The sequence below is a fragment of the Lissotriton vulgaris genome, unplaced genomic scaffold (assembly GCF_964263255.1).
Source record: "Lissotriton vulgaris unplaced genomic scaffold, aLisVul1.2 SCAFFOLD_2284, whole genome shotgun sequence".
Taxonomy (NCBI): Eukaryota; Metazoa; Chordata; class Amphibia; order Caudata; family Salamandridae; genus Lissotriton; species Lissotriton vulgaris.
In genome coordinates this window covers 224,430-252,365 of record NW_028245868.1, presented here as the reverse complement: position 1 = coordinate 252,365, position 27,936 = coordinate 224,430, and the positions used below count along the sequence as shown (strand labels likewise).

Genomic DNA, 27,936 nt, shown 5'->3' with positions numbered 1-27,936 from the left:
CCCAAAGAATCAGGATAAGGGGGACTGTTGTCTGCAGTGAGGCGATAATGCTGGCCAGGAGCATGAAGTGGCAGAGCGGTGTTTGGCTTGCAATGCAATACAGAGTAACTCACAGGGTCTGTTGGGTCACTGCTTGCTGTGAGAGTCATATTTTCGAGTTCACTATCATTTATGATATGGAGGCAGTAATGTCAATGATACATACAGGTCAGTGTCTCAGTAGGACTCTGTCCGAACGAAGGTATGAGGTGCAGAGTTTTGGGGTGTCAGTGGGAGAGCTTGAGTGGCAGAGCATCTGATGTTATTATATGCAGGCACGGAGGGAGCAGTCTTGAATCACACTGTGCAGAAAAGTGTGAAAGACCGAACATGATTAGCCTTGATATTTGCAGTGCAGTGTGAATAGCGAATACCGCGACACTACTAGCTACTCCACGGAGGCAAGCTAAAGTTTCTGTGACGGTACTGATATTTCACAATGTGAATAGCAAACGTGGAAGGTACTCTGGGCTGCATATTGGTGTGAACAGGGTTGGATTGCCTAAAATTAGGCCAGGACACACAAAGAAAACAATGGTCTACATTTGTCGCTAATGATCATTCTTGAAACGTTGCTTTGTTAGTATTAGGGGAGTGATTTTGTGAAAAATCTCTCATTAAATTAAGCTTTCTAGGCCTGTAGGGTCAGTAGTCACTCCATTATTCCACTGCAACTCGCCCACAGTTCTGCTCACTTTGTCTCTAGTATATACATTGCTGCTCCACCTTGGGCCCCTTAGTCTGTGCTCCCCCTCAGATCCCTCAAAGTCCGGTATGTAATCAGGCCATGAGTCAGAGAACCATGCGCACCTTTCCTGTTTGGAGGCTTCTGTTCAACCTTAAGCTCAAGGATACCTGCTTATTCTAAGTGGTTGAGACATTTGCTCATCACTAGTTTGCTCTGAAGCTCCCGCCACACCAACAGGAAAATGAATGCTCCTGCTCACACTGAGGACAAGAGGGCTCCTTCTCACTCTCGGCTACCTGTGGAATTCAGCTCACACATGACTTCCCTAATAATCCTTCCCTACTGTAGCTCTTGTTCACTTTCACTCAAACTCTAGTTCACTCTCGGGTTACTGAGAACCATGTTCACCTGAAATGCTCTTCTTCCTATATTTACCCTGAGGTATAATCACCAGCTGATTTTCTCACCCTAAGGGCCTGAGGCTTGTATTCCTTCCTAGTTCCCACAGAGAATAGTAGGGTGAGCAGGAGTTCAAGAGTATTGCTTGCTTTAGATACCTGAGGCTGCAGTTAATTTTCATTTCCCTGACACTATTTGCCACTCATGTCCCTAATGGTCCTGCTTGTCCCCAGACCTCTGCTCAGTTCCTCTGGTCACCCTCAAGTGTGTGACGTACCTACTCTCGTTTGTTTCCTTGAGGCTCTTGACCACTTAGTCTCTCCGAGGCTTCAGCATTGGACATACGTCCTTGAAGCCCCTGCTCACAGTAGGCAACAGAAACTACTGTTAATCCTCCAGTCACCGAAGTGCCTCCTCTCTTCACTTTCATGTCCCTGAAGTTCCTGCCTTGCCTTGATCTGCTGATTTTCTTGCTCACCTTCGGATCCTGTGTAGCTGCCACCCATCCTTAGGTGACTGGCAAACTCCCTGGAAAGTTGTAGCAGGCACCCACGGTTGGACGCATCAGAATTGGACAAGGCTTCCTCTTTCGGCTGTCACTCAAGGAGCTTATCTGCAAGCAATGTCTTTGATTGCATACAGAATGGTACTTCAATGCTTTTGTATTGTGGGTAGAGACATGATTTGAATCTGAAAAAGCTACATTAAATCACTCTTATTAAACTTTTAAATTCTTCTCATAAATATTATCTGTCCTCTTGCCTTCCCTAACAGGAACATATATAATTCATTTCCATTCTGTCACTCCTTTCTCTAGTCCCTCATTTCACCTCCCATATCACCAAGTGCAACTATTTGTCCTATTCTCTAGCTCTTTGTATTTCTGTCTATACATCTATAACACCATCTTCCCTTTCTTTGTTTCCATCTCTGTCTTCCTTTCTCCATCTCTATACCCTTTCTTTCTGGCTGTAAACACCCCTCATTCTCAATTTTCCTGTCTAGTTCTTTCTCTCTCTCACTCCCTACTTGTTTTCCTCTCCTTTGTGTCTTATTCTACTCATGTTCTCTTTTCCCTTCTCTTTTCCTTTCTTTCTCTCTCACGCTAGAAATTCCCCTCTCTCCTGTATCTCCCTATGAGCTCTTTCTTCAGTTATTTTGATATTTCCCGTGTCATTATTCCTGCTCTCATTTAGTATCTCTTTGGAGTTTAATTTGTGACTGCAAACCTTCCCCTCCCTCCAGTCGTGTTCTCGCCTGTCCGTCCCACTCACTTCCCTCTACCCCTTGAAATCTACTGTGCTCTTTACTACACCTAATGTTATATTCTGTTGCAATGCAATAGGTCTCACTTTTGCGAAAGTTTAAGCTATTCGCATTGTAAATGACAATGCCTTTTATTTATGTTTTAAAAGCAAAAACATAAATAAAAGGCATTGCCATTTACAATGCCAATAGGTCTAACTTTAGTAATGCTCGCAGGACACTCCAGCGCCGCACGGCCACCAGCTGTGCCGGTGCCCTATCCCCTCGCTGCTGCTCAGCCTCGATCAGACCTCTGCCCAGCTGACCCGCCTCCCCCTGCGGCGTGCTCTGCTGCTAGGCAACGCTCGCACTCTGTGAGCGCTCTCCCCCTCTATCTCGGCTCCGCCAGATCAGGTAGCACCCTGCTGCCCGGTTTTTCTTTCAGCACTATTGTTAGTATTTGTGACTGCTGTACGCATTATTGTTTATTGTTATTGTTTGTTTATTTCTCACGTTTCCCTCGTGCTTGTTCCCCCTGTGCCCTCCCCGCCCCGCCGCCGTTCTCGCGGCCACGCCCTCTTCCTTTCTGTGCCCTCCCCGCCCCCGCCTCCCAGCTGCCCCTCCCTCGCTCCGCCCCCCCCCCCCACTCTCCACTTATGGCAGAGTGGATGACGCGCAGCGGTCACGCGCAGCGGGCGCGCCAAAGGTAAGCCCGTCTGTGCCCGTCCGCGCCCAGCGCCAGGACCCCTGGCCCCCGCAGACCCCAGCCCACCCGCCGGACGTACGACGCCGCCACCCTCAACGCACTCAACACCGGCCGATTCCCGGGATGCTACCAAGCCACCCCGCGACGCACCCACGGACCCTTCAGCTGCCGCTCCTGCGAGTTCACCTGCATCCGGACCTGCACTACATCCGCACCCACCAAGACCAAGGTGAGCAACAGCAGCAGCCACCTGAAGTGCATCCTGCTCAACACCCGCTCCGTCCACAGACACGCCGTCGAGCTCTGCAACCTGCTCGACACTACTTCGCCAGACGTCGCCTTCCTCACGGAAACCTGGATGAACGCCTCTTCAGCGCCCGCCATCGCCATCCCAGACGGCTACAAGATCATCCGAAGGGACCGCATCAACCAGACTGGAGGAGGCATCGCCATCATCCACAGGAACACCATCCGCATCACGACCAACACCGACGACACCCTGACAACCGCCGAACACCTTCACTTCCAGGTCCACATCAACCCCAAGACCACCCTCAGAGGCACCCTCATCTACAGACCCCCAGGACCACGCACACAATTCAGCGAAGACATCGCCGACTTCATCAGCCCGCACGCCCTCCTCTCCGCTGACTACATCCTCCTCGGGGACCTCAACTTCCACCTGGAGAACAACAACGACCGCAACACCACCACCCTGCTGGACAGCCTCGCTAACCTCGGACTCAAGCAGCTGGTGACCACCCCCACCCACTACGCCGGACACACACTCGACCCCGTCTTCTCATCCAGCAAGGACATTGCCTTCAGCCACGCCACCGGACTCCACTGGACGGACCACAGCTGCGTCCACTTCAGCTTCAGAAGGACCACGATCCACCACCACCACCAACAAGTTGCACGCAGAAGCTGGAACAAGATCACAGCCGACCAGCTCGCGACTTCCCTGAGCAAGAACCCACCCACCAGCGCAACGAACCCCAGCCAAGCGGCCACCAACCTCACGAAGTGGATCAGCGACTGCGCTGACGACCTCGCCCCCCTGAGGACCCCGCCTAGCAGACCCGGCAGCAAGAAAGCCCCATGGTTCACCGACAAACTCAAGAGCTCCAAGAAGAACTGCCGAGCCCTCGAGAGAACCTGGCGCAGAGATCCAACACCGGACAACATGACTGCCCTCAAGCTCGCCACCCGAAAACACCACCAACTCATCCACGCAACCAAGAAAACTGCATTCAAGGAACGACTGGACAACAACGCACACAACAGCAAGGAACTCTTCAACATCGTTAAAGAGCTCTCCAACCCCAACGCCGGAAACAATGACCTCACCCCTTTCTCAAGACCTCTGCAACTCCCTCGCCTCCTACTTCCACAACAAGATCGCGGACATACACAACAGCTTCAGCACTCAACAGACGCACGCCACGACCGAACCACCGCCCCCCCCCACCACCCTCCCCGCCTGGACCCCGATCAGCACCGAAGACACCGTCCGCACGATGAACTCCATCCACTCCGGATCTCCGACTGACCCCTGCCCTCACCACGTCTTCAACAAGGCCGATGCTGTCATCGCACCCCACCTGCGGGACATCATCAACACCTCCTTCGACACTGCTACCTTCCCGGAGAGCTGGAAGCAAGCCGAACTTAGCGCTCTACTAAAGAAGCCATCAGCCGACCCCACCGACCTCAAGAACTACCGCCCCATCTCGCTGCTCCCGTTCCCTGCAAAAGTCATCGAGAAGACCGTCAACAACCAGCTGGCCGCCTTCCTCAAGACGAACGGATCCCTCGACCCCTCGCAGTCTGGCTTCCGAGCCAACCACAGCACCGAGACCGCCCTGATCGCAGCCACCGATGACATCCGAGCACTGCTTGACAACGGAGAAACAGCAGCCCTCATCCTCCTAGACCTTTCTGCGGCCTTCGACACTGTCTGCCACCGTACACTAGTGCAGCGACTCAGCAACGTCGGAATCCAGGAGAAGGCACTGGAGTGGATCATCTCCTTCCTTGCCGGAAGGACACAGAGAGTTCGCCTCCCTCCGTTCAGATCTGAAGCTACCGAAGTCATCTGCGACGTTCCTCAAGGCTCCTCGCTCAGTCCAACCCTCTTCAACGTCTACATGAGCCCCCTCGCAGACATCGCACGCCAGCACAACCTCAACATCATCTTCTACGCCGACGACACCCAGCTGATCCTCTCCCTCACCAACGACCCCGCCACCGCCAGAGCCAACCTTCACGAAGGGATGAAAGAGGTAGCCGAATGGATGAAGAACAATCGCCTGAAACTGAACTCTGACAAGACGGAAGTCCTCATCCTGGGATCCTCACCCTCCGCCTGGGACTCCTCCTGGTGGCCCCCCGCCCTAGGCAGCGCACCCAAACCAACAGACCACGCACGCAACCTAGGCTTCATCCTGGACTCCTCCCTCTCCATGACCAGACAAGTCAACGCCGTCTCCTCGTCGTGCTTCAACATCCTGCGCATGCTACGTAAGATCTTCCGGTGGATCCCCACCGAGACCAGGAAGACGGTCACCCAGGCCCTCGTCACCAGCCGTCTTGACTACGGCAACTCCCTCTATGCAGGAACCACCGCCAAACTCCAGAAGAGACTTCAACGGATCCAGAACGCCTCAGCACGACTCATTCTGGACATCCCCCATCGCAGCCACATCTCCGAACACCTGAGAGACCTGCACTGGCTCCCGGTCAACATGAGAATCACCTTCCGTCTCCTCACCCACGCTCACAAAGCCCTACACAACCAAGGACCAGGATACCTCAACAGCCGCCTCAACTTCTACGCTCCCAAACGCCAGCTTCGATCGACCGGCCATGCCCTCGCCGCCGTCCCCCGCATCCGAAGAGCCACCACAGGGGGGCGGTCCTTCTCCTACCTCGCCGCCAAGACATGGAACTCCCTCCCGACCCACCTCCGCCTGACCCAAGACCACCTCGCCGTCAGGAAGCAGCTCAAGACCTGGCTGTTCGAGCAGTAGCGGTTCCCCCTCCCCGAGCGCCTTGAGACCCTCTGGGTGAGTAGTGCGCTATATAAATGCTCTGATTGATTGATTGATTGATTGAGTAATGCGAGACCTATTGCATTGCAAATGCTTGTTTTCCAATGTGTGCATTCTGTCAATTTCTTGTCCGTCCCTACCCACCACCTCACTTCCATCGGTACATGTCCCTTCCCAGCATGACATTTTTCTGTTTGCTCCTGGCCTGTCCGTCTCACCACCTCCTTTCCGTCACTGCATTCCCATTCATCACCCTGCATAGCTAGTTTTATATTGCGCAAATTGGACTGGAAGGATTTGGAGCGCTTTAATGAGCGCCTTTTACACTTGGATTTGTTAATGTTTACAGACAGTGGGAGATTAAGGGCCAGATGTAAGACGATGGAAATAGCGCCTTGCAAATTGCAAGTTTTTTGCGACTCGCAATTTGTGAGGCGCTATTTCCAATGTAAACAGTGTATTTCACACTGTTAGCGATTCCCAATAGGGTCGCGAATTGAGAGGCTCATGAATATTAATGAGCCTCTCGCAATTTGCGACCCCATTGGGAATGGCTGGCAGGCAAATGCCCTCTATCTAGGACTCCCTAAATATCTCGTGAGGAGACTTCAGGTAGTCCAAAATTCAGCTGCCAGGGCTATTTATGGACTCCCTAGACGAGCTAGTGCCTCTAACTTGTTGAAGGAACTGCACTGGCTTCCTATAGCCAAGAGGGTTCTCTTCAAAAGCCTGACGCTGACCTACAAGGCCCTTCATGACTCAGGCCCTAGGTATATTAGGAAGCGCCTTGCTCTCTACAAGCCGAGCAGAGCTCTGCGATCTGCCTCCTTGTCTAAAATGGTTGTTCCATCCATCAAGCGAACCAGACAAGGGGGGCGTTCTTTTCATTACCTGGCCCCGCGCGCTTGGAATGAACTTCCTATTTCTCTTAGACAGGCCCCCAGTCTGATGTCTTTCAGAAAGGCATTAAAAACCTGGCTTTTTACTAGTTAATTTTGCTGTTCCTTTTTTCTGCAGTTATGTTTCCTTTCCTTAAAGGACTTCTTCGCCAAAGCGCCGGGACACTCCTACTGGAGTAGCCGTTGCGCTATAGAAGAACCCAAATAACACAACATAACATAACGGATGGTGGCCTGCGAAAACGGGATTCATTGAACAAAAATTTTTTTTTAACGTTTTCGTTGAATTTTTTAAGGGCAGGCTGTGGTCCCTAGGACCACTGCCTGCCCTTTACACATTTCCCCCTGCATTTGGAAAGGGCTAGGGTTTCCCTGGGGACCCCTTGCCTTTTGCGAATGCATGTCCACCCTCTTTAAGAGGGTGGTAATTTGCGAGTGTTTTGCCCCCGCAATTGCGAACGCAAAACTTTCTTACATAAGGTTGCGCTCACTATTAGGAAGGGAAAGCCCTGTCCTAAAAGCGAGTCGCGAAACCCTATTTTGAGTAGAAAAGAATTGCGACACTCAAAATAGTTTGTTTATTCCCCATGCTGTTTTTGCAAGCGCAAACAGGTTTGCAAACCAGTTTGCACATGCAAAAATGGTCGTACAGTGGCCCTCCGTGATTTGCCTACAATCACAGCTGAGCTGAGCTGAGACTCGAACTGGTTCCCCAACTCCAAAGTCAGAAGCTCTGACTGTAACGCCACATCCTCTCTATGCTCAGTGTTCCAGTGAGCTACACTTTGACACACTGGTAACTGCAATGAGCATTTGTTCAAGAATATAAACTGCATGTTAAGTACATGGAAAATAACATTTTTATCTTGTTTGTACGTGCATAGCTTTAAGTAAAAACACAAGCGCTATGACACGATCTGGCCACGTTCTATCGCAGTGCAACATTTAAAAAACAAGCATTTACAATGCAATAGGTCTCGCAACTGCAAGTTTTGGCGCTTAGGCACTATAAATGGCAATGCCGTTAAAAAATTAAAAGGCATTTTTGGAGTATTGCAAAGTTTGCCTCCGTTCCTGTGTGGATCACACCCGACCCTGTGAAGACAATATTCCCCCGCTTATTGAAGGGATGAGATCGCGCCAGGGGCGGATTGGCAAGGCGGGCATTCGGGAATGGGCCGAAGGGCCGGTGCCTCAGTGCCCTCTGTGGGCCGTTTTTTTCTCCCCTGTACCTGTCCACAGAGAGAGTGGACTAGGAAAGGGGAGAGAAAAAAAACGGCCCACGGAGGGCACGAGACAGACAGAGAAAATGAAAGCAGCCTCGGCTGGACAGTGATTGTCAGCTGTGGCCTCCTTCACCCCTGCCCTGCCAAGTAATCAAGCTGAGGCTGGGCTGGGGAGGGGTGATTGTTTCAAGAATCAGCCTCCCTGGGGGCCAGGTGTTTCTCAGGCCTTTGAGCCATTTTCACCTCGGCCCCCCTGGGGCCATGCAGCCCAGAAACGGTGTTAGTCTTAGCACCTCGCCCACAGCCCTTCACATTCAGGGCATAGTGGGCGAGGAAGAATGGGTCTTGCTGTGGGGGCCAGGTGATGTTTGGAATTTTTTTATTTTATTTATTTATTTATGCGATTTTATATAGCGCGGACTTTACCCGAAGGTGTCAGAGCGCTTCACACAAGGAACAGTAATGATACATGGGAAGAAAAATTACAAGTGGACAAATTACAAAAGCAAACGTTAAGTTACATGAATCAAAAGTGACAATAGTGAGCAACCAAAATACATGAGGTAGCAATCGGTACATTACAGGAGGAAAAAGTGATATGTGTGCAGGTTACAAAAGCGTACGAAGTACATGTAGAGGTATAATACTGCAATAAATGGCAGACACTCCAGCACAAGAGCAAACGTTACATAGGCAATGGTGGCACTTGTGCAAGTATCTAAAGCAAACAAAAGTGAGAGGTAGCATACAGTGTGATACCAGAGAAAAGTGACGTGTGCAAGTTACAAAAGGGTACCATACACAGGTACAAGGGTAATACTACAGTAAATGGTAAATACTCAAACTGCCAGAACACACCGGGAAGGCACTTCCCATGCACCAGCTTCACCTCAGCCTCCTCCCTGGCTACCTGGCTACCTTGGATGACCCAGAAAGCTGTGTTTTGTGCTCCCCTGCCAGGACATTTTCCCGAGGCCTGGAGGGCTGATTAATTTACTAATTGCAGGGGCCTTACCTCTGTTCATGTGCTCCTGAGCTGAAGATCTGGGGAGGGCTAAGTAGGTTAGTAATAGCAGGGGCTTTGCTGCTTTTCAGGTGCTCCTGTGCTGGAGGGCTGGAATAATTTTGTGACAGAAAGGGGCCTTGCTATTTTTTTTAGTTGCTCAGCATGTAGGCCATTGGCACCTTTGCCCTGTGTCCTGTGCAAGAACAGTATCCTCCCACTTTCATTCCTTGTCTGTGCAAATAGTGTTTCATGAAAGGGCACGCCCCTTGAATGTGGGCCCCGCCCCTTAAATATGGGCCACGCCTCTTGAATGTGGGCCACTTTTTTCGTCCGTGCCCGGGCCGAATTGTGATCCCAATCCGACCCTGGATCGCGCTATGATCCCAGGGGAGCTATGCCCCCCCCCCCCCCCCGCCCTCCTACCCCTGCCCCCCTCCTGATGCTGGTGAAAGCCTCACTGTAACATCCACTTGAAGGGAAACAAGAACAGAATGAGGGCCTGATTATCGAACGCATTATGAATTCAGGGGTATATTTCGTGACATAAATGATACCTTCACATGGGTACTACAAATGTTGTAAATGGGTTGCGAGGTGCCCACAGAAGTTAACCGAAAACATGTTCTTTTTAAACCGGAGTTATAAACCCGCAGTCCGTTTTTATGGCACCTCAAATTTTTCAGGGTGGTCATGGGGGCTGTTATTCTGGAACTGCAGTACTGTATGACTAACATCTGGCAAGTGCAAGACGCGGTCGATAGGATTCAAGGCGGCTGAGGGCAGAACACAAAGGAGGATGCACTCAAATGTGTCCAACAAAAGGCACAAAAAACAAAAAACACTTGGCTAAACCAAACCCGAAGGCCACAGAATGTGAGAAAGCACAGAGAAAAAACGCACACCAGATGAAAAAAATCCCCACTCCCCGCGTAAACCCTTGTTATGATCCGCATTGTCAGTGCTCACTGCTAAATATAACCACATGTTCCTGCACTGGAGCAGAACATATCAAAACCACTCCTTCATTAACTGCGTGCGAGTGAGGCACAGAGATTAGAGTGAAGGCGTCTTGCAGCTGCAAATGGAAGTTTTTATTTTTTAGGGATGGGGGCGTTTATGGTTGAGCCCTTGAATTCTTCAGATTTTAAACTGAAACGACGTGAGCCATAGTTTGTAAACGCGTATTTGCCCTGGCCCTGTGGCCTCTCTACAACAACAACAAAAAACCAGCAATAGAGCAAAAATATATACATTCAATTCCTAGGAAACAATTAAAGAAAATAGTAAACAAGTGGTCAAATGAATGTAAAAAACGTAAACAATCTTATACTCACTTTCACTGTCACTGGTGCCGCCGAAAGCCAAAATACACAGTGTCAAAGAGACCACGAAGATTTTTCACTCCATCCTGCGGCGACTGTGGACCCCAAAACACTGGGGTTGGATATTGTGCCTGGCGTGAACCGGTGCTCCAGATAAGGCCAACCCCCCCACCCGGGGGGTTTATGTCCAAAGTCCACGGCAGGGAGGTTGGGGTCAAAAACCCGCTGCTCGAGTCAGTGGTACTCCTTTCACCTTCCTGTCCCCACCTTTTTTCTCCCCCAGGAACCAGGATTAACAGCCTGATTCATCAAAGACCGGTTTTGCGAGTCTATAATAGTGATTCATAATGAATCGCTATCACAGACTCGCAAAACGGGATTCATGTAGGAATCGCAAAATAAAATGCGATTCCTACATATTCCTTATTTGCGATTAGCAAATTGCTAATCGCAAATAAGGAATAACTCCCCATTCATTTCTATATGCCAAAAGGCCCATGGGAATGAATGGCGAGTATTCTGTATTTGCGATTAGCAATTTGCTAATCGCAAATAAGATAGCGATTTAAAGGGTGCCAGGGGTGTCCAAAGGACACCCTGTAGCACCCCTTAAATGCACATTTAAACAGGTGTTGCGCACACACATGTCCAAAGGACATGTGTGTGTGCAACATGCAACTTAGAAAAATGCTTTTAAAAGCATTTTCCTAAGTTTTCGCTATTTACCACGAGGTTTGACCTCGCGGTAAATAGCGGGCCGAAATTGCGAATTCGCTATTTAAAACTGGATGATGAATTGCATTTAAGGAATCTCAAATAGGGATTCCTTAAATGTAATTCCTCGCAAAATAGCGAAATCGCTATTACCGATTTTTGCATTTGGGATGATGAATCCCAAATGCAAAAATCGCACTCGCAAAGGGCCAGATTCTCAGAATCTGGCCCTTTGTGAGCGCAATTCAGCTTGATGAATCAGGCTGATAATTATATGACCCTAGCTGCTAAAACAAGCATTTGCAATGCAATAGGTCTCGCATTAGGAACGTTTGAGCTATTGGTATTGTAAATGGCAAATTTTGTATTTATGTGTTGGTTTTGAAAATAGCTAAATTAATAGCTTTGTCATTTACAATGCCAATAGTTTTAACTTTAGTAAATGTGACACCTATAGCATTTGTAATGCAATATGTGTTGTATTTACGTGACTTAGATGTATTGATATTACAAATAACAATGGCTTTTATTTTTTGTTAATAATTAATACTTAAGTTATTGTAATTTATAATGGCAATAGCTTAAACTTTTGTAAATACATTTTGTGAAAATTATGTTCAGTGTATTTTATTGTGACAAAAATCCAAGAACAGAAGTGAAATATTAATATCTTTTTGTGACATTAGTAATAAAGCTTGAAACATTGAGAGAACATATTTGAACCAGTTGTTGTTGAATGGTTTCACAGATTGATGCTGTGGTGGCACTGAGTGATGGTCTGGTGGCGAACAAGTGATGCTGTGGTAGCGCATAGTGATGTTGTTGTGCCCATGAGTGATGCTGTCGTGGTGCTGAGTGATGCTGTATGCTATGATATGTTTTGTTTTGCTATCCTATGCTTTGATTTGTTATGCTATGCTATGCTGTGTTTTGTTGTGCTATGCTATGTTTTTTATGCTATGCTATGTTTGGCTATGCTATGCTATGCTATGCTTTGTTTTGCTATGCTATGCTTTGTTTTGCTATGCTATGTTTTGTTATGCTATGTTTTGTTGTGTTTGGTATGCTATGCTTTGTTTTGCTATGCTATGTTATGTTTTGTTGTGTTTTATTATGCTATGTTTTGCTATGCTATGTTTTACTATGCTGTGTTTTGTTATGCTATGCTTTCTTATGCTATGTGTTGTTATGCTTTGCTTTGTTTTGTTATGCTATGTTTTGTGACCCTATGCTAAACAACAACAACAAATTAAGCTTTATTCGATAATCACAAGGATATCATAAAAGCACACATTACAATAATCAAATTACAATTAAAAACCACATATAAGTCTATAAAGTGCCAGAATAAAAGTAGCTTCACAGTAAACAGAGGAGTTAACATTATCAGTAAAAGAAGTATTAAAAAGTTTAAAAGACAATAAATAATTATAAAAATTCATATATCACAACATATCGAGTTCCTGAACCTTAGCAGCAATTTTAAGAACTTTTCCACAATAAATATCACGTCCCTATTCTCCAGTTGTTGTAAGCGGGCAAAAGCGTCTTTACAAGACCGCAAACCCCAGGTCTTCAGTAGAGGTTTCAGTAGGGATTTTCTAGGTACTAGATAGTATTTACAGAAAAGTATGGAATGTATGTTGGATTGGGATGCAATATCATTACATGGGCAAGGGGGCAAGTTTCGGGACCAATCACTGCAGGAGGGAAAAGTAATTTGCCGAAAAAAGGAGCCCAATCGGAATCTGGAGAGGAGCATTCTCGAAAAGCAAGTGATATCAGTAGCCAGATATAGTTGAAGACCCTGAACCATAGTGATCCTTTGAAAAGCCAAAACAGTTTTATTGTCCTTTTGGGTAGACCATCTTTTGGCTTCTAAATGATCCATTAAGAGCCTTCTCAAGGCTTTCCTCGATATTTGCTCCAAACTCAATGGGTCAGTAAAAAACTCCGGGCGGCCAATTTCAAGACACATCCTTTTAACGAAAAACATCCATTTTATATGTTTTGCCCCCTCCAATTTTTGGCAATCCGCTATTACTTCTCGATTGAAAGCCTATGCTATGTTTTGTTCTGTTTTGTTATGCTATGCTATGTTATGTTTTGTTATGCTATGCTATGTTTTGTTGTGCTATGCTATGTTTTGTTATGCTATGTTTTATTTTTCTATGCTATGTTTTGCTATCCTGGTGTGTGTGTGTGGGGTTGTGTGTATGGGGTTGTGTGTGGGGTTTTCTGTTTGTGTGTGGGGGGTTGTGTGTGTGGGGGGGATGTGAGGGGGCAGTGTGTGAGTTGGCAGTGTGTGAGTGGGCAGAGTGAGTAGGCAGTGTGTGTGTGTGGGGTTGTCTGTGTGTGGGGTTGTGTGTATGTGTGGGGGGTTGTGTATGTGTTGCTCCAGACTGAAAGCGCTTCCCCCATAGAGGTGCCCCCTGGAACAGGAGACTGTGCTCCAAATAAGGACCTCGAGAAGTGATGCAAAGCTCCAGGCTGGGTTTCCAGCCCTCAAGCAATGCTTGCGCGAAGCCATTAATAACAGACACAAGGCGTGTGACATGGATGCCGCTCGCGCGCACACGTACCGCCCGGCTAGGTGCAGTTTTCTAATGTATAGCTTTGGCAATCCTTGGACCTTCGGTAATGCCAATAAAGCATTACTGCATAGCATTGCATTGTATCGTTGACTGTTTACATTCCTGGCCTACATACATTATGCAACATTTCTTTGAAGTTACCAGTCCGGACAGTTGTTGTTGTTTGTAATGGCTGCTTATCACCTTAATAACTCTCCACCAGCCCCCTCCCGCCCGCCCCCCGCAGGTCCCCCTCCCCTTGGTGTCAGGGCCCACCGAGCTGCCACATGGCCACTGATAAGAGTGATGGATGGGCTGTGGCTGGCTCCACTGGGTCCAGTGCTCGGCTGGGAGCATCTTAGTGCACCGGTGGCCAGGAGTTTGGCAGTGTGAGAGGAGAGAGAGAGAGAGAGAGGGAGGGCAGGGGGGGATGGAGTGTTGTGATGGAGAGAAGCAGGGAAGGGAATGCGGTGTAGATCAGGGCAGTCTTAGAGGGAGATGAGAAGTGTGAGGGAGGGAGTGAGGAATCTGGAAAAGAAATGATTTAAAGGAAGAATAACAGGTGGAAAAGAGGGGAGACCAGTGGAGGGAATGAAGAGGGGAAGGGGAAAAGAGAACACAGCTACGTATGAAATAAATTGGTATATAGAGGAAAGAGACTTTGGAGGGAAGAGTAGAATGGAAGAGAGAATGAAGTGACGGAAAAGAGGGGGTTTAGATTAGGGAGGGAGGGTAAGAAGGAGAGGGCGGAGGAAGGGAGCACAACAGAGGGTGGACACAGGGAAAGAAACAGGGAGGACAGAAAAGGAGGAAGTGACTTTGTCTCATTGGAGAAGTAACAGCTGCAGGAATGTCTCAGAGGACAAAAAAAACAACAACAAGAGCTGGGAGAAATCCTTGGTAGACCAGAGGGTTTAAACAGAAAGGGCAGGTTTAGCCAAGGGTCACAAGGGCATGTGTCTAGTGCCAAGAATTGTTGAGCTGGGGATAAAATATGACAAACCTGGTGTTTGTGAGCATGTGCAAGAATAGAAAACAGTGATCTTTCAAGTGGGAAACTGGTGGAGTACAGAAGGGTAAGAAGAGTGTGGTGTTAACCATCCAGGAAGACATGAAGGGGAGCCAGAGCGCCCCAACTTATTTGGCTGACAGGGAGTTTAAAGAGACATTGTTGAGGTGTAAGTTGAATCAGGGTTCACTGTGGAAAAGGAGTTTCCCAGTCGAGTGCTGTGTGCCTGTGAGGGTCTAGTTGAAAGATGCATGGGTCCTGGTTTAATTGGAATTTGAGGCCCTCGTCTGAGTAACTGTTCTCAGAATGTCTGAAAAATAGACAGTGTTTTAGAAAAAAATAAGTGGGGAAAAAAACCTTACAACAGTGGTTCCATCAGCAGTGGGATAATCTTTCCTTTGAAATACGTCCCTGTACTTGCTTTTATTTTTGGTATTCCCTTCTGCCAGGCTTCCATAGTTTTTATGTAATTTATTTTCCCATATTGCACCTTTTTTCCATCCTTCTGATATCACTTCATTAAGATGTGTTGCATTCCCTCAGACAATATGCAGAATTGGATGCCTTCTAGGGGCTCACTATACGTTTAATATTGAATTGCAAAATTACCCTTCAGTTAATCACTTGAAAGATATCTTTTAGTTTGCTAATGCAACTACATGTGCATGACAATTGTAAGACCAGGATGTGATGCGAGCAAGTAAGATACCAAATGTAAGTATATCAGGGGAGATGGAGTTGGGAAGCAGGAGGGGTGTTATTCAACCAAATTTGGGGTATTTTCTACTGGCAGATTACTTGCTGCCATGTTCATTTAAGCTGTCCTGCTTCCTTGACTAGCTCATGTGACTGACCAATGGAGGGGGCCGGGTTTCTAGTCGCTTGTGGAAATCCCCAGTTACCCATTATCAGAGTAAATCTTGGCTGCATGTATCAGAGTTATGAACATAGTATCCAGTGTGTTAGATTATAGCTTAAAAAAGTACACATACATAAAAGCAACTTAAGGTCATGCAGCGAAAAAAAAGCGTTTTAAAGAAATGTATTTAATACAAGTTGGAGCGTGTATTAAATTAAATAGGCTAAATGGAAACCTTAGGTAAAAAAACACTGGATTACTCTAAAACTGATGAGAGCTAGCAGGTCCACTAATCCACGCCCACCTCCTGGGCCCAGCCTTTAAACTCCCAGAGCCCAGAAGGCATGCTCCCTCTGAATGCCTGTGCTGTGCTGTGCAGAGCGTGACTGAGAGGTTAAGTACACACCGAGGAATAGCTTGGCTCTGTTTGTGTCTGTGCATAGCGTAACTACTGACTCTGAGGTTTTGTACTCGCCAAGCAATAGTTGGTGTGTGTGTCGGTTGTTTTGAGGTGGTGTTACCCTGAAATTATGTTAAAATCGAGGGGTAAAAAACTGTCTGGTAATAATTGCCCACTACTCACGCATGAAAACAAGTGAACGAATGTAAGCAAAGCGGAAACAAGAAAATGGAAGTGTGTGAGAGAGAGCGAGAGACAGTAGAGAGTGTGTGAGAGAGCGAGAGACAGAAGAGAGTGTGTGAGAGAGTGAGAGACAGAAGAGAGTGCGAAACAGAGCTAGAGACGGAAGAGAGTGTGTGAGAGAGAGCGAGAGACAGAAGAGACTGTGTGAGACAGAGCGAGAGACAGAAAAGTGTGTGAGAGAGATGGCGAGAGGGAGAGAAGACATGGTGGTAGAGAGAACGCAAAGCCAGAAGATATGACATGAAGAGGGGGTGAGAGAGAAGGAGGCCAAAGAGTGAAAGAAAGGGAGGGAGCGGATGCCGTGATGGGGGGCGCAGATAGGCGAGGACTAAGAGATACATGGTGTGGTTGAACAGACATAAGCGTGGTTAGAGAAAATGAAGCATAGCAGCTCTCGCCCTCCTTCTCCCTCTGTGATTCTTTGATTCATACTGATATTACTATGTAACCGGTAACTCGCTGATTCAATTGATGTAGATAACAAAACTGTTTTTACCTACCACGGAGCCTGAGCAACCTTGGCCGATGCCCGGTGGAGGTGTCCTATGCAGCAATAGAGGAGTCTGGCCCCTTGGCCGTCACCTACCCAGCCAGTCATCTGCCATTGTTTTTTCCTTGTCTCCACTTTTTTGTGTCTCTTTCCCTCCCCCTTTGATGGAACTATGACCACGCCCCCTGGGTGGACCCCTAAACTGTTTTTACCTACCGCAGAGCCTGAGCAACCTTGGCCAATGCCCGGTGGAGCTGTCCTATACAGCTATAGAGAAGTCTGGCCCCTTGGCCGTCACCTACCCAGCCGGTTATCTGACATTGTTTTTCCTCGTCTCCCTGTTCGTGTCTCCTTCCCTCCCCCCTCCTCCCCCTGTGATTCTTTGATTCGAATTGATGTAACTATGTAAAATGTAACTTGCTGATTCAACTGATATAACTTTGTATCCTATAACTCTCTGATCCTCATGTAAAGCGCTCTGATACCTCTGGGTCTAGCCAGCGCTATATAAAACTTTGAAACTAAATAAATAAAGTTAGCAGAGCTGGATAGAACGGAGAATTCTGCATGAGGGACAGAAGTGATTAGGGTATTGAATGCAGGATTTGGGGCGAGGCAGTGGGGAAGAGGGACAGCAAGTGAGAGCAACCATGCCAGCATTCCGATTCACGAGCAGATGGTCGTGTTTATGACCTGTGGAGCGCGTGAAGTGGCTGGTGGCAAATGGAATCAGAGCGGCCGCTTTGATGTTCTTGTCTTGCTTTGTGGGAGGGGTAGGGGGAGCGAATTCCTATGCACGCGATTGGCTCACATGAACTGTACGCGATCCGCAGTGGGTAGACTTTTCGAAACGCTTACTATAAATCTCGCCTACCATCACTACGGGATGGAATAGACGAGACCTAAAAATGGCTTTTCATAGTGCCGGGAAGCCTGCTTCTGTTGCAGGTCATCAAGTAGCTTTACGCAAGCAGATTGGCCAGAAGCAAGTTAGACACGAGGGCAGGAGGTGAAAACAAGCTTGTTCAACCAAACAAATGGTGTCTAGTATCAAAGGAGCCCGCGTTTCCCAGACAGCAGAGCCGGCTCGTTTGTGCTTTTGCACGGTTTAAAAGGTTTTCAGATCGGAACTGGGTCACACAAGTAGCTTTTGTTACCAAGGAACACCACGACATTTATTTAATAATTATCCAGCGCAATTAACACACCTGGCCCAAAATGCTAGCACACAAAGGCAGCAGCATAAACTCACATTGACTTCTACTTTTTGCAGAACATAAATGCCAGCACTGCCTATTTCGGTGCAAGACCCTCTTTTGCAAACCACGAGTAATGCAATTTTATTTCCCTCCCATGTGAGATCTCGTCCACTTTAAAATGACAATTTCCTCAATTGTCTCCAAAGTCGGAGGTACACATTTTGGGGGTAGACCCGCAGGCCCTGCCCCCTCTGCCCCTTCACTTTTTGCCATCCCCGTGGAGCCTCTTCCCTCCTGCAGAATGTGGGGCATCTCCACACGCTGACATTCCCCCAGCAGCTGACCTGCTGTAATTTAACCTACCCAGCCTCACCGTCAGCTGGGACTTTTAACCGCACACCCCAGCTACAGAGCCGCCTGTCCTGTGACATGCCTGATTTACAGGCATCGGGGCTTCTTCCAGTCTCCCAGCCTGCAGTTGCCACTTAACCCATTGCCACACATAACAGAGCCTGCTGTCGCGTAAGGGTGCCCGGTGACGCAGGGTATGCCTACATCCCAACCACAGACACTATTGCTAGAACTGGGCCGGCCGCCCCGGGTTTTGAAAAGTTCCAAAGAAATAAAAAATCAAAAACATTGACACACCACATGAATAAACCAATCAATCATTCAGGAGTTGGTGAAGCGCACTACTCACCTGTGAGGGTCTCAAGGGGCTGAGTTTGAGGGAGCTGTCCTTCATCCAGGCGGCTACGTTTCTCATTCCTTCCTGGATGCTGAGTCTAGTGTCTTCCGGGTTCTTGGTGAGGGAGAGGATGAGCTGAGTTTCGCCGGCGTAGGATATGATGCTGAGCCCGTGCTGCCTGACAATCGTGGCGATGGGGGCCATGTAGATGTTGACTAGAGTCCGGCTCAGAGAAGATCCCTGGGGAACTCTGCAGATAATGTCGGTGGGTTCGGAGAGGAAAGGGGGGGAGCATGACCCTCTGTGTTCTGCCAGAGAGGAAGGATCAGATCCAGTTGAGGGCGTCCCCCTGAATTTCCGCTTAGTGGAGCCTGGTGGTTAGTGTGCGGTGTGAGACAGTGTCGAAGGCTGCGGAAAGGTCCAGGAGGATGAGGGCTGTGGTGTGGCCCTGGTCGAGCAGCATGCGGATGTCGTCGGTGGCGGCGAGCAGGGCTGTCTCGGTGCTGTGGTTGCTGCGAAAACCGGATTGGGAGGGGTCCAGGATGCAGTTATCTTCGATGAAGGTGGTCAGTTGGGTGTTCACGAGCCTTTCTGTGACTATGGCAGCGAAGGGGAGGAGGGAGATGGGCCAGTAGTTCTTGAGGTCAGTTGGGTCAGCTGATGGTTTTTTGAGGAGGGGCTTCACTTCCACGCATTTCCAGTCCATGGGGCAGGTGCCGGAGGCCAGGGAGGAGTTGATGGTGCGGGCTAGCTCGGGGCGATGGCTGTGGAGGCTCTGTGGAATGTGTGCGGGGGGCACGGTTCCGTAGGGGCTCCTGAGTGAGGTTTCTTCATGGTGGTGGTGATAATTTCCCTTGTGTTGGATGAGTTGGTGTTGATTTTTTCCCTGATGAAGGTTCTTTTGGTGTCCCTTATCAGCTGGTGGTTCTTAATGGCGATCTTGTGGGCAGTGTGGACTTCAGTGGTCTTCTGGTTCCTCCACCTTTTCTCGAGGCGTCTGCAGGCACGCCTGGCCACATGAAACTTACCACGCAGCTTCCTTACTGCCCACAGCGTCTGTCAAGCTGAACTTCTCCAGCCATCGAGTATGCTTGGTTTAATCTGGAGACATCTTGCAGTTGCATCGCGCTTTAAAGTGAAAGCGTGATGCAAAAACAGGAGGAAAGCACACAGAGTCTGCAAGACCTAACAAGCGTGCGGTGGGAGCGTATGAGGCAGAGGAGACACCATGCACGTGCACATGGCGTGTCCGTGCGCGCACATGGTTTGTCTCCCCTCACGCACCAAACACACAACAATAGTAGTGGAAATGTTCTTTCTACTGGTATTCATCAAATAGCCTCTGGAGCATGCTGAGGCAGTACAGATTCACAAGTGATTTTGTGTGTACCATTAAACTACTGCAGCTCTCTGACGTGAGCAGTTCTGTGTTACTCGCTTTGACTGTATCATGGCACAGACCCACAATTCCCTGGGGCAATCCCACTAGAAACTTGCATTGCTGAAACATTTCTTCTCACTGCTCCCCGATCTGAAAGGCCATCCTGTGGTAACAATGGCTCGCGACAGCTACTGCAAGAATCTGGGATACACTATCTGTGTCCCTAGGATCTGAAATCCGTCTTCCAAGTTTCAGAAAACACTTGAAAACCTGGACGTCTCATCAATAGAATTCAATCACCCCAGGTGCTGTTACTGGGCTGTGTTAGTCCTACAGCGCCTAGAAGCTTATACGCATGACTGCTTTACAAATACGCCTCTGACATAATATATCAAGAGTAAAGAGGTCTGTGGTAAGGCGGTTTGTATTTTGCCCGCAGTAAAAACTCTGGGTGGCAGGTTAATGTGTTGTATAAAATTGTATTTATTGAAACACCACTGGAACAATAGAAACGACAGTACAATGTGCAATATGGTTGTAAAATCAAGCACTATCCAATTCATTGCTGACACATTGCAATACCGACATCAGCTTCCCCCACTTACACGTTTAAATACCACTACCACTACCACAAACCTGTTCACGGGAGAGGGTCGACCCAACAGACATCTACAGTATCTCGAGCACAACGCTGTGGCAGGGTCTGACCTTCAGTGCAGCACAAACGTGACCTTTCTACCTGAACCCTTCTCTTTGTTTAGCCCAGAGCCACTGCTCTCTCTAGGAAGTGAGTTTAACTTTAACCCCAGACATCTCGCAGTTGCACTGCGCTTTAAAGTGAAAGCGCGATGCAAAAACAGGAGGAAAGCACGCAGAGTCTGCGAGACCTAACAAGCGCGCCGTGGGAGCGTGTGAGGCAGAGGAGACACCATGCGCGAGCACATGGCCTGTCCGTGAGCGCACATGGTTTGTCTCCCTTCCGAACCCAAGTCAACAACAATAGAGGCTCGCCAAGGCGATGCAGCTGTGCTGCGTTCGCTAGGTGAGACCTAACCACTGAGAAAGCTAATAGATCTTGAATAGGCGAAACCTATTGGCTTTGCCAATGTTTGTTTAATTATCTTGTATTTTGCTTTTTTTGCTTCTAACCACAAATATTCTGTTTTTTTTATCTAGGATGGAGTATTTAAGATGAGCCTTTCGCCGAATGGCTCTCTTTTGGCAGTCATTCATTTTTCAGGAAAGCTAACAGTCTGGAGAGTTCCCTCTCTAAAGCTTGAAGCTTGTTGGGATCAAGTTGATCAGGTATGTAGAGACATATTGGCACCAACCACATATCGTTATTTTTTGGTCCCTACTAACAGTAAAATCTTCCGAATGCTACTTTTCCAGTTGCATTCTATGTATTTTGTTACGTTCCATTCAAGAACTTGTTTCTCTTTTTTTATGATCCTTACCTTACGCTGTATGTCAGGTGCTTGCTTCCTTCATTTTGCCTTCATGAGAACGGCTTCACAAGCCTGCTTATAATGCTGACGTATGTGCTCTGATTTTGACAGTCGTGTTTATTGATTTGATGTAAATATCTGTATATATGTTGAATTTTTGAACATGTATACATGTGTGTGATATTGAAAGTATATATACAGTAAAAAGCCACAATGGATGGAGGACTAGTTAAACCAAGATGGTCGGAGTAGGGACTAGAAGATATGATTGACACAACTGATATCAGTAAATAATTGCAGAGACAGCAGTTACCAATACATGCTTGAAGTAGCAACAATGCTTATTACCAGGGCAGTTTAACTCAACTGTGAGACCCTACAACATTATGGGATACTCCTTCCCACTAATTGCTCTTATTATGGCTCTTCTCAGGGTAGTGACTGGATCTCACCATTTTCAGCTATATCTTTCCGTCAGCAACAAATGGAAATCTTGTGATGAGAAGTCTGTAGATGTCCAAGCATGTTCATACAATCGATTTTAACTTTTGTGCTTGTTCTTTTGTTCTGTAGACACCATTAGACATCACTTTTCTCTGCCATTTTGCTCATTTAAACCTAAAACATTTTTGTGGCCTATTGACTGTGGAGGGGAAGGCTTTTTTTAACTTGATTTTTTTTTCTTGATTTTTTTTTCTTAATCATTTTGTTATACTCCTAGGACCAGGGCTCTAAGTTGTATGAAAAAACTGGGGTGGGGTTCTCAAAGGGGCGTGGCCAGTCCAATTAGGGGCGTGGCTTTAACAAACTTACACTAAAAATCTGTGTTTAGCATAGTGTGCCGCCCGATTTGTATTTTGCTGTTTCAGTCATTGCATCCAGATATGTAAGACAACAAGTAACATCATACCTACAACGACTAAGGTCCCTTCCCACCCTTCAGTTATTTAGAAATGCCCTGAAAACCCATCTCTTTGTGCGGACATATTTGTAGTTGTGCTTTGCCTTTTCTGATCTGTTTTGGTAGGCGCCTTGATACCTTTGGGTTTTAGTCGCGCAATACAAATTGCTTTTCAATTCAATTCAATTCAAGTAAGGACTATTGGTTTTGTCATTAAAGCCCTGGTGACCGTACCACAATGTTGTTGTTTCAGAAAGAGAAGGGAAATCCAGAAAGAAAATGACTCTTTAAAGGATTTTCCTTCCCCCAAAACGGCATTACGTCATGCCGTAACCTCCACTAGTGAGTAGTGAGCAGTGTGGGTAGTGCACATCGATGTGCTTGCTGTCTCGAAATGGGTCTCTATCGCCCTGGCACTTTTTTCCGGACTGCAGTAACAGCAAACGGCTGTCGCTGCAGTCCGGAAAGAAAAAAACAGACCGCCTGTGCCAGGGCTCAAAACAGAGCCCGATAGAGACCCGTTTAGAGGCCCCCTTTAAAAAACTGCCGGTGCTCAGACCCCTTGAGACCCGGCCCACTTAAAGCCCTGCTTAGGACCAATATTTGCATTCAGACATTACTCCATATTTCTGTTACACATACTGCACGTCAGAGTTTACCACAATAATCATGTTTTAGGATAATCGAGTCTCACCTATTTAATATTCAATTAGAAATGTAGACCTTCTAACAAAGGCAGCAACCAATCAGCTAGTATTTGACTCTCAAAGTAATGTCATAGTGGGCCCTAGATGTTTGTATGTCGGGTGCAGACGGACTACATTTGGGCATAACAGTCTTCCAAGCCAATACAAAGGCTGCATCAAGAAACCAATCCTTAGTTGTGTGGGAAGCACCTCTTAACCAAGCCGTAGTGATTCTCTGTTTAGCCAACAAGAGCAGCAGGGACGCTAGCCTATGTTCCGGACTATTAAGAGGGTTAATTGCATAGGGTGACACAAGATATCTGTCAATTTGACTTCTACTTTAAGGCAGAAGCTGTATACCACAGGGCATTGCCAGGCCAAGAGAAGGAAGTCCACTGTTTTGATTAGGCATCTTCGGCACTGCACACTTGCAGTTGTGTCAAATTTACACACCAGTTCAGGAGTGTAGTACGATCACTTGAGGACCCTGAAGTGTAAAAGCTTGACTGTAGTTTGAAGAAATCAAGTTAACCTGCGCACAACAGTACAAGCTTTTGTTTTTTGGGATCTCTTGTGCATGGTCACATTTCCATAATCGTTTAGAGGGAAGGTCAGGGATATCTCCAAGGTTTCCACACATTTTGTAAAGTCAGACATCCTACTTCAGCAGGGCGTGTAAGACATCCATATGTGATCATGCCCTGGGGAAAAGAGAGCTTTTCCAGCTGTATTATATTTGATTTAATGAATTGTCCCCAGGGAAAAGGATGTCCCATCCACACACCGGTGTAATGAGGTAACCACTCCCTGCTCCAGCGCTGGGGGTGACATGGGATTGTAGCAAGTCGCACGGCTAGGGAGTATAGTACAGTCATACCCCACCCACGTGCAAGCATCCACAACGCACACTGTGCATCATGTTGTATGTATGTTAGCAAGCCAAACCTTTTATGTCCTACACAGGGAGATATCGAACTCCACGATTATTTCCAGGGACAACCTTTATTCCTTCAATAACTAGCCCCTCTTTAGGACTTACTCCGAAGGCGTTTGACTCCAGCACCATGCCAAAGGTCCTCCTCATCTTAACATCATCACCAGGACAGTGAGTACAAGGACAGTGAGTACAAAAAGGGGTCAAACAAGAATACTTATACTTCTCCCCTTCCTCTCCTAATTCTACAGAATCTATAGCCATCGCAGAAAGGATATCCTTACTCCAAGTCCTCAACAGCAACAAGTGCTCTTGGCTTCTCCTTCCCTTACGAGCTAAGGTTGAGTTTAAGGCAAGTGCTATGCTAACTTAGGCTCTGAAAGAGCTACTGCCGCCGCAGTGAGTATATTCCTGCCTGCCAGAAATCTGCATCAACTTACGACCATGGAGGTGATGAGTAGCAACGCTGGAGAGTTACCCCTCACCTACCTTGAGGTCTTTTGTGACCTTTAAAGAAGCATCTGTTATTCAACTTCCTCCTTCTGGTCACTGGAACGCAGGGAATCTACGATTCCCGCCCACTCTAACACCAGCTGACTTCGGTGTAGTGGATAAAGCCTTTTAGTTCTGACTTGAAGGCGGAGATGTCACAGTCCTATTGCTATTAGTTATTTACAATATACATAACCTGAGCTTTGTCCCTCCCTACCTTTCCCTTGTCAAGAGCAGTAATTCTGTCTTACCACATGCTATTGGCTGTTTGGTGCAGAAAGGAATCTTATTTCTTATGTTTTTCACTGTTTCATGCATTTAATATTTTTGTCAAGTCTTAAAATGTAAGCTAGACATATTTTCTTTGCCAATGCTTGTTTTCCCAGTGAGCCTTGAGAGCCATAAATTACACAGGGGCTTAAGGGTTCCTAAACTGATTTGTGTGTGTTTTTTATGAGTATGTAAACACCACTTCAGTTCTCTGTCCTATCAGAATGAAAGTCAAACATAAAGCACTTTTGATACTTTGTTGTCTGAGATTGCCATCAAAGAGCTGGAAATCTTCAACTAGCAAGTTTTTCTCTATTCTATTTAAATGCGTCTTGTTATCCCAGTAAGCAATTCACAGTAACTGTATTTTTTCCTGCTAAGCATTTTGCTGTAGATGTCAGCAGTGGTGTGATAGGGCCCTCGTGGGATCTAATGCAACCAAGGAAATTGGACCCAGTCCCCAAGCTTGATAGTTAAAAAAAAACTGCTGATAATTGGGGTGACGTGGGCACCTCACAGCCCCGGACCATAGTGCCACTGCACCCGCCCTACAATTGATAGCTACTCATTGCTGTCAAATCTTTTTGAGGCCGGTTGGAATAAGGAACCAGGCACAAAACCCCACACTTGTATGTTGATTGACCTGTTAAAAACTTGAGACTTCACCAGAGTAGCTGGTGTGTAGGCAACAACTGCCCCCTTTTTTCCCCTGGTTGTATTTTGTCTGGCCAGATGCTTCCAGAGAAGAGGGTGTCTGCCAGGAAATGCTGCTACGTCTCCAAATGGAATTTAAAACAACTGAACCTTCACTGTTTGTTTAGAAAATGTTATTTTACATTTCGTAAGTTGGTAATCAGGATAGACGGCACTGTTAATTTCCTATTGTGCCCTGATAGTTACACGAAACCTATTTACACTTTAGTTGGTAAGCTTATTACACTGCGAATAAATGGCCCCTTTTCCTGTCATCATTGCTCAGGTATGACTTGAGCTTGTTCCATAAAGGGTCTGTGAAGAGCGTGATGTGGGATCTGCTTTGAAAGTGTCCCATGGGTAACATTGGCGTTAATATTTATGAGTCTTTGTGGCAGACTTTTATTTTAAACATGCTCTATGGCCCTCTTGGGCTGTTTTAACTTGTGTGCTGGTGAAAGAGCCATTATACACCGCTTTTCTTTCTATGCCACAGTCACAGGTTGAAAAGAGTTAGCAGATTGGAAGGACATCTTGCAAATCTATATTAGCAGCCCAGACATCTGGGCTGCTAATATAGATTTGTCTCTGAGGAAGCACTGTTGGCTAAGGCAGTGAGTGGGCTGAATGCTGAGGGCTTCCAAATGATGGCCACGAGTGCCAGAGGAAAGGATTTCAGAATATACATTGAAATAAATACTTTGTCACTGAATCGAATGGGAATTGTTTACAGATTTGATGGACAGCCCTGCTATATGCAGATGTAATCATTGTCCACCATGTCAACTGTTAAATAAATTGTATACTTTTTTCACTTTCTATAACCAAAAATTGATATATCATTTTTGCTCACTTCCAATAGCCAAGATTTGATGAGATCAACCCAAATTGGAGAACCTCAATCGAAAAAAGAAAGAAAATGAAAGGTAGGTACTCTAAGGTCAATTTACATTTTCGCATTGTAAGGACAATACTAGAGTAATAAGGCGTAGAACCCTGACACCCTTATCTGTAACAACAGCTTCTGTGTAGGGAGCAGAGAAGCTCCCCCATGCGAAAGGAGAATTTTTTTGCTTTTCTCCAGGTGCGACTACCCTCCTGCTCCCTATCTTCCATCAGGCTGGGAGGTGAGTTGCTGGAGGTCTCCAGTGCTTCCCACCGGGACACCAGCACACACCGATTGGGCAGGGTTCTTGTGCCACCAGGAAGGCTCCCTCATCGGGCCTTAAATTGTAGTTATTGCCACAAAAACAGGAGTATTCTGGTCGGTGCCCGGCTCCCAGATTTCCTTTAAGGATGCTATATATTTTATTTCTTAAGCTCAGCTTAACACATTCTACCTGTGTCTCCACAGAAAAGGAATCCTTGTACCCACTCATTGATGTGAACTGGTGGGCAGATAATGCTGTAATCCTGGCGCGCTGCTCCGGTGCTTTGACCGTCTCGTCGGTGAAAACCCTGAAAAACTTGCTGGGGAAGTCCTGTGAATGGTTTGAGCCCGCCCCACAGGTTACTGCTGCCCACGATGGCGGATTTCTGAGCTTGGAGGTAATCACATTTTACCACTGCATTTAGCAAATAAATAGTTGATATGCAGTCAAATTGACACTTTTTGTTGCAATGTGGAAGCAATATAGTTTTTATTTTAATTAATGTTCAGTTCATCTAAAAAGTGTGATTTAACTCCGAAACAGGGAAATGTGAATGAAAAGCCTGGGGAGTGTTTTCACACTATCCACATCTTATATCCTAATATAACTTTAGTTTGCTCTGTTTACCCTTCACTCACAGGCTGTGACTTCACAGATTAAAAATTTAAACGGATTGAATGAATGTTACTTTTGGAAATAGATTTGTGAAATTTAAGAGCTTGCGCTAGTGTTGTGCCACCTTTTCAATATTTTGTTAGAAGTGTTGATCTCACAAAACGTGCATCCATCCAAGAAAGATATGTTTTTCCAATTATTAGTAATGAGAACCTAAATTCGCTCTTCTCTGAAAGCATTTCTATCATTCTATCAAAAGATTACTCAGGGGTATTCTAGTGGTCCCTGCATTTCCATGTTCACTAAACGGTTTCTTGAAGCACAACGAATTTGAGTTGGAGGGCGGGTCGTCGGAATTTGTGGGATCTGTGATTGGGCTGGTCCATGCCTGAGAAGCCTCATTTACATATGTGGGTGGTGGGATGAGGAACAGAGCCAACCAGTAGTGTTCACCCTCACTTTAGCATTTGGGTGTATAGCCCCTGGCTGGTGGGTCACTGAGCCTACACTCTGACATCAGGAAAGGACAACATTGAGATGCTCTTGGAAGTGAGGGACTGGTATCTAGGTGTTACAACAAGAGGGCGGGTCAACTGGTGCAAAGGAC

General features: G+C 46.9%; 1 protein-coding gene across 1 annotated transcript in view; it reads left to right on the top strand.

Moving 5' to 3' along the window:
- LOC147666261 (NBAS subunit of NRZ tethering complex-like) overlaps nt 1–27,936 on the top strand; it is a 359,627-nt gene that overhangs the window by 142,729 nt on the left and 188,962 nt on the right. Inside the window, exons 6-8 of the mRNA XM_086949183.1 lie at nt 21,316–21,444; nt 26,426–26,489; nt 26,918–27,111. Of these exons, the coding sequence (XP_086805309.1) occupies nt 21,316–21,444; nt 26,426–26,489; nt 26,918–27,111 (387 nt within the window). The remainder of the gene's footprint in view (nt 1–21,315; nt 21,445–26,425; nt 26,490–26,917; nt 27,112–27,936) is intronic.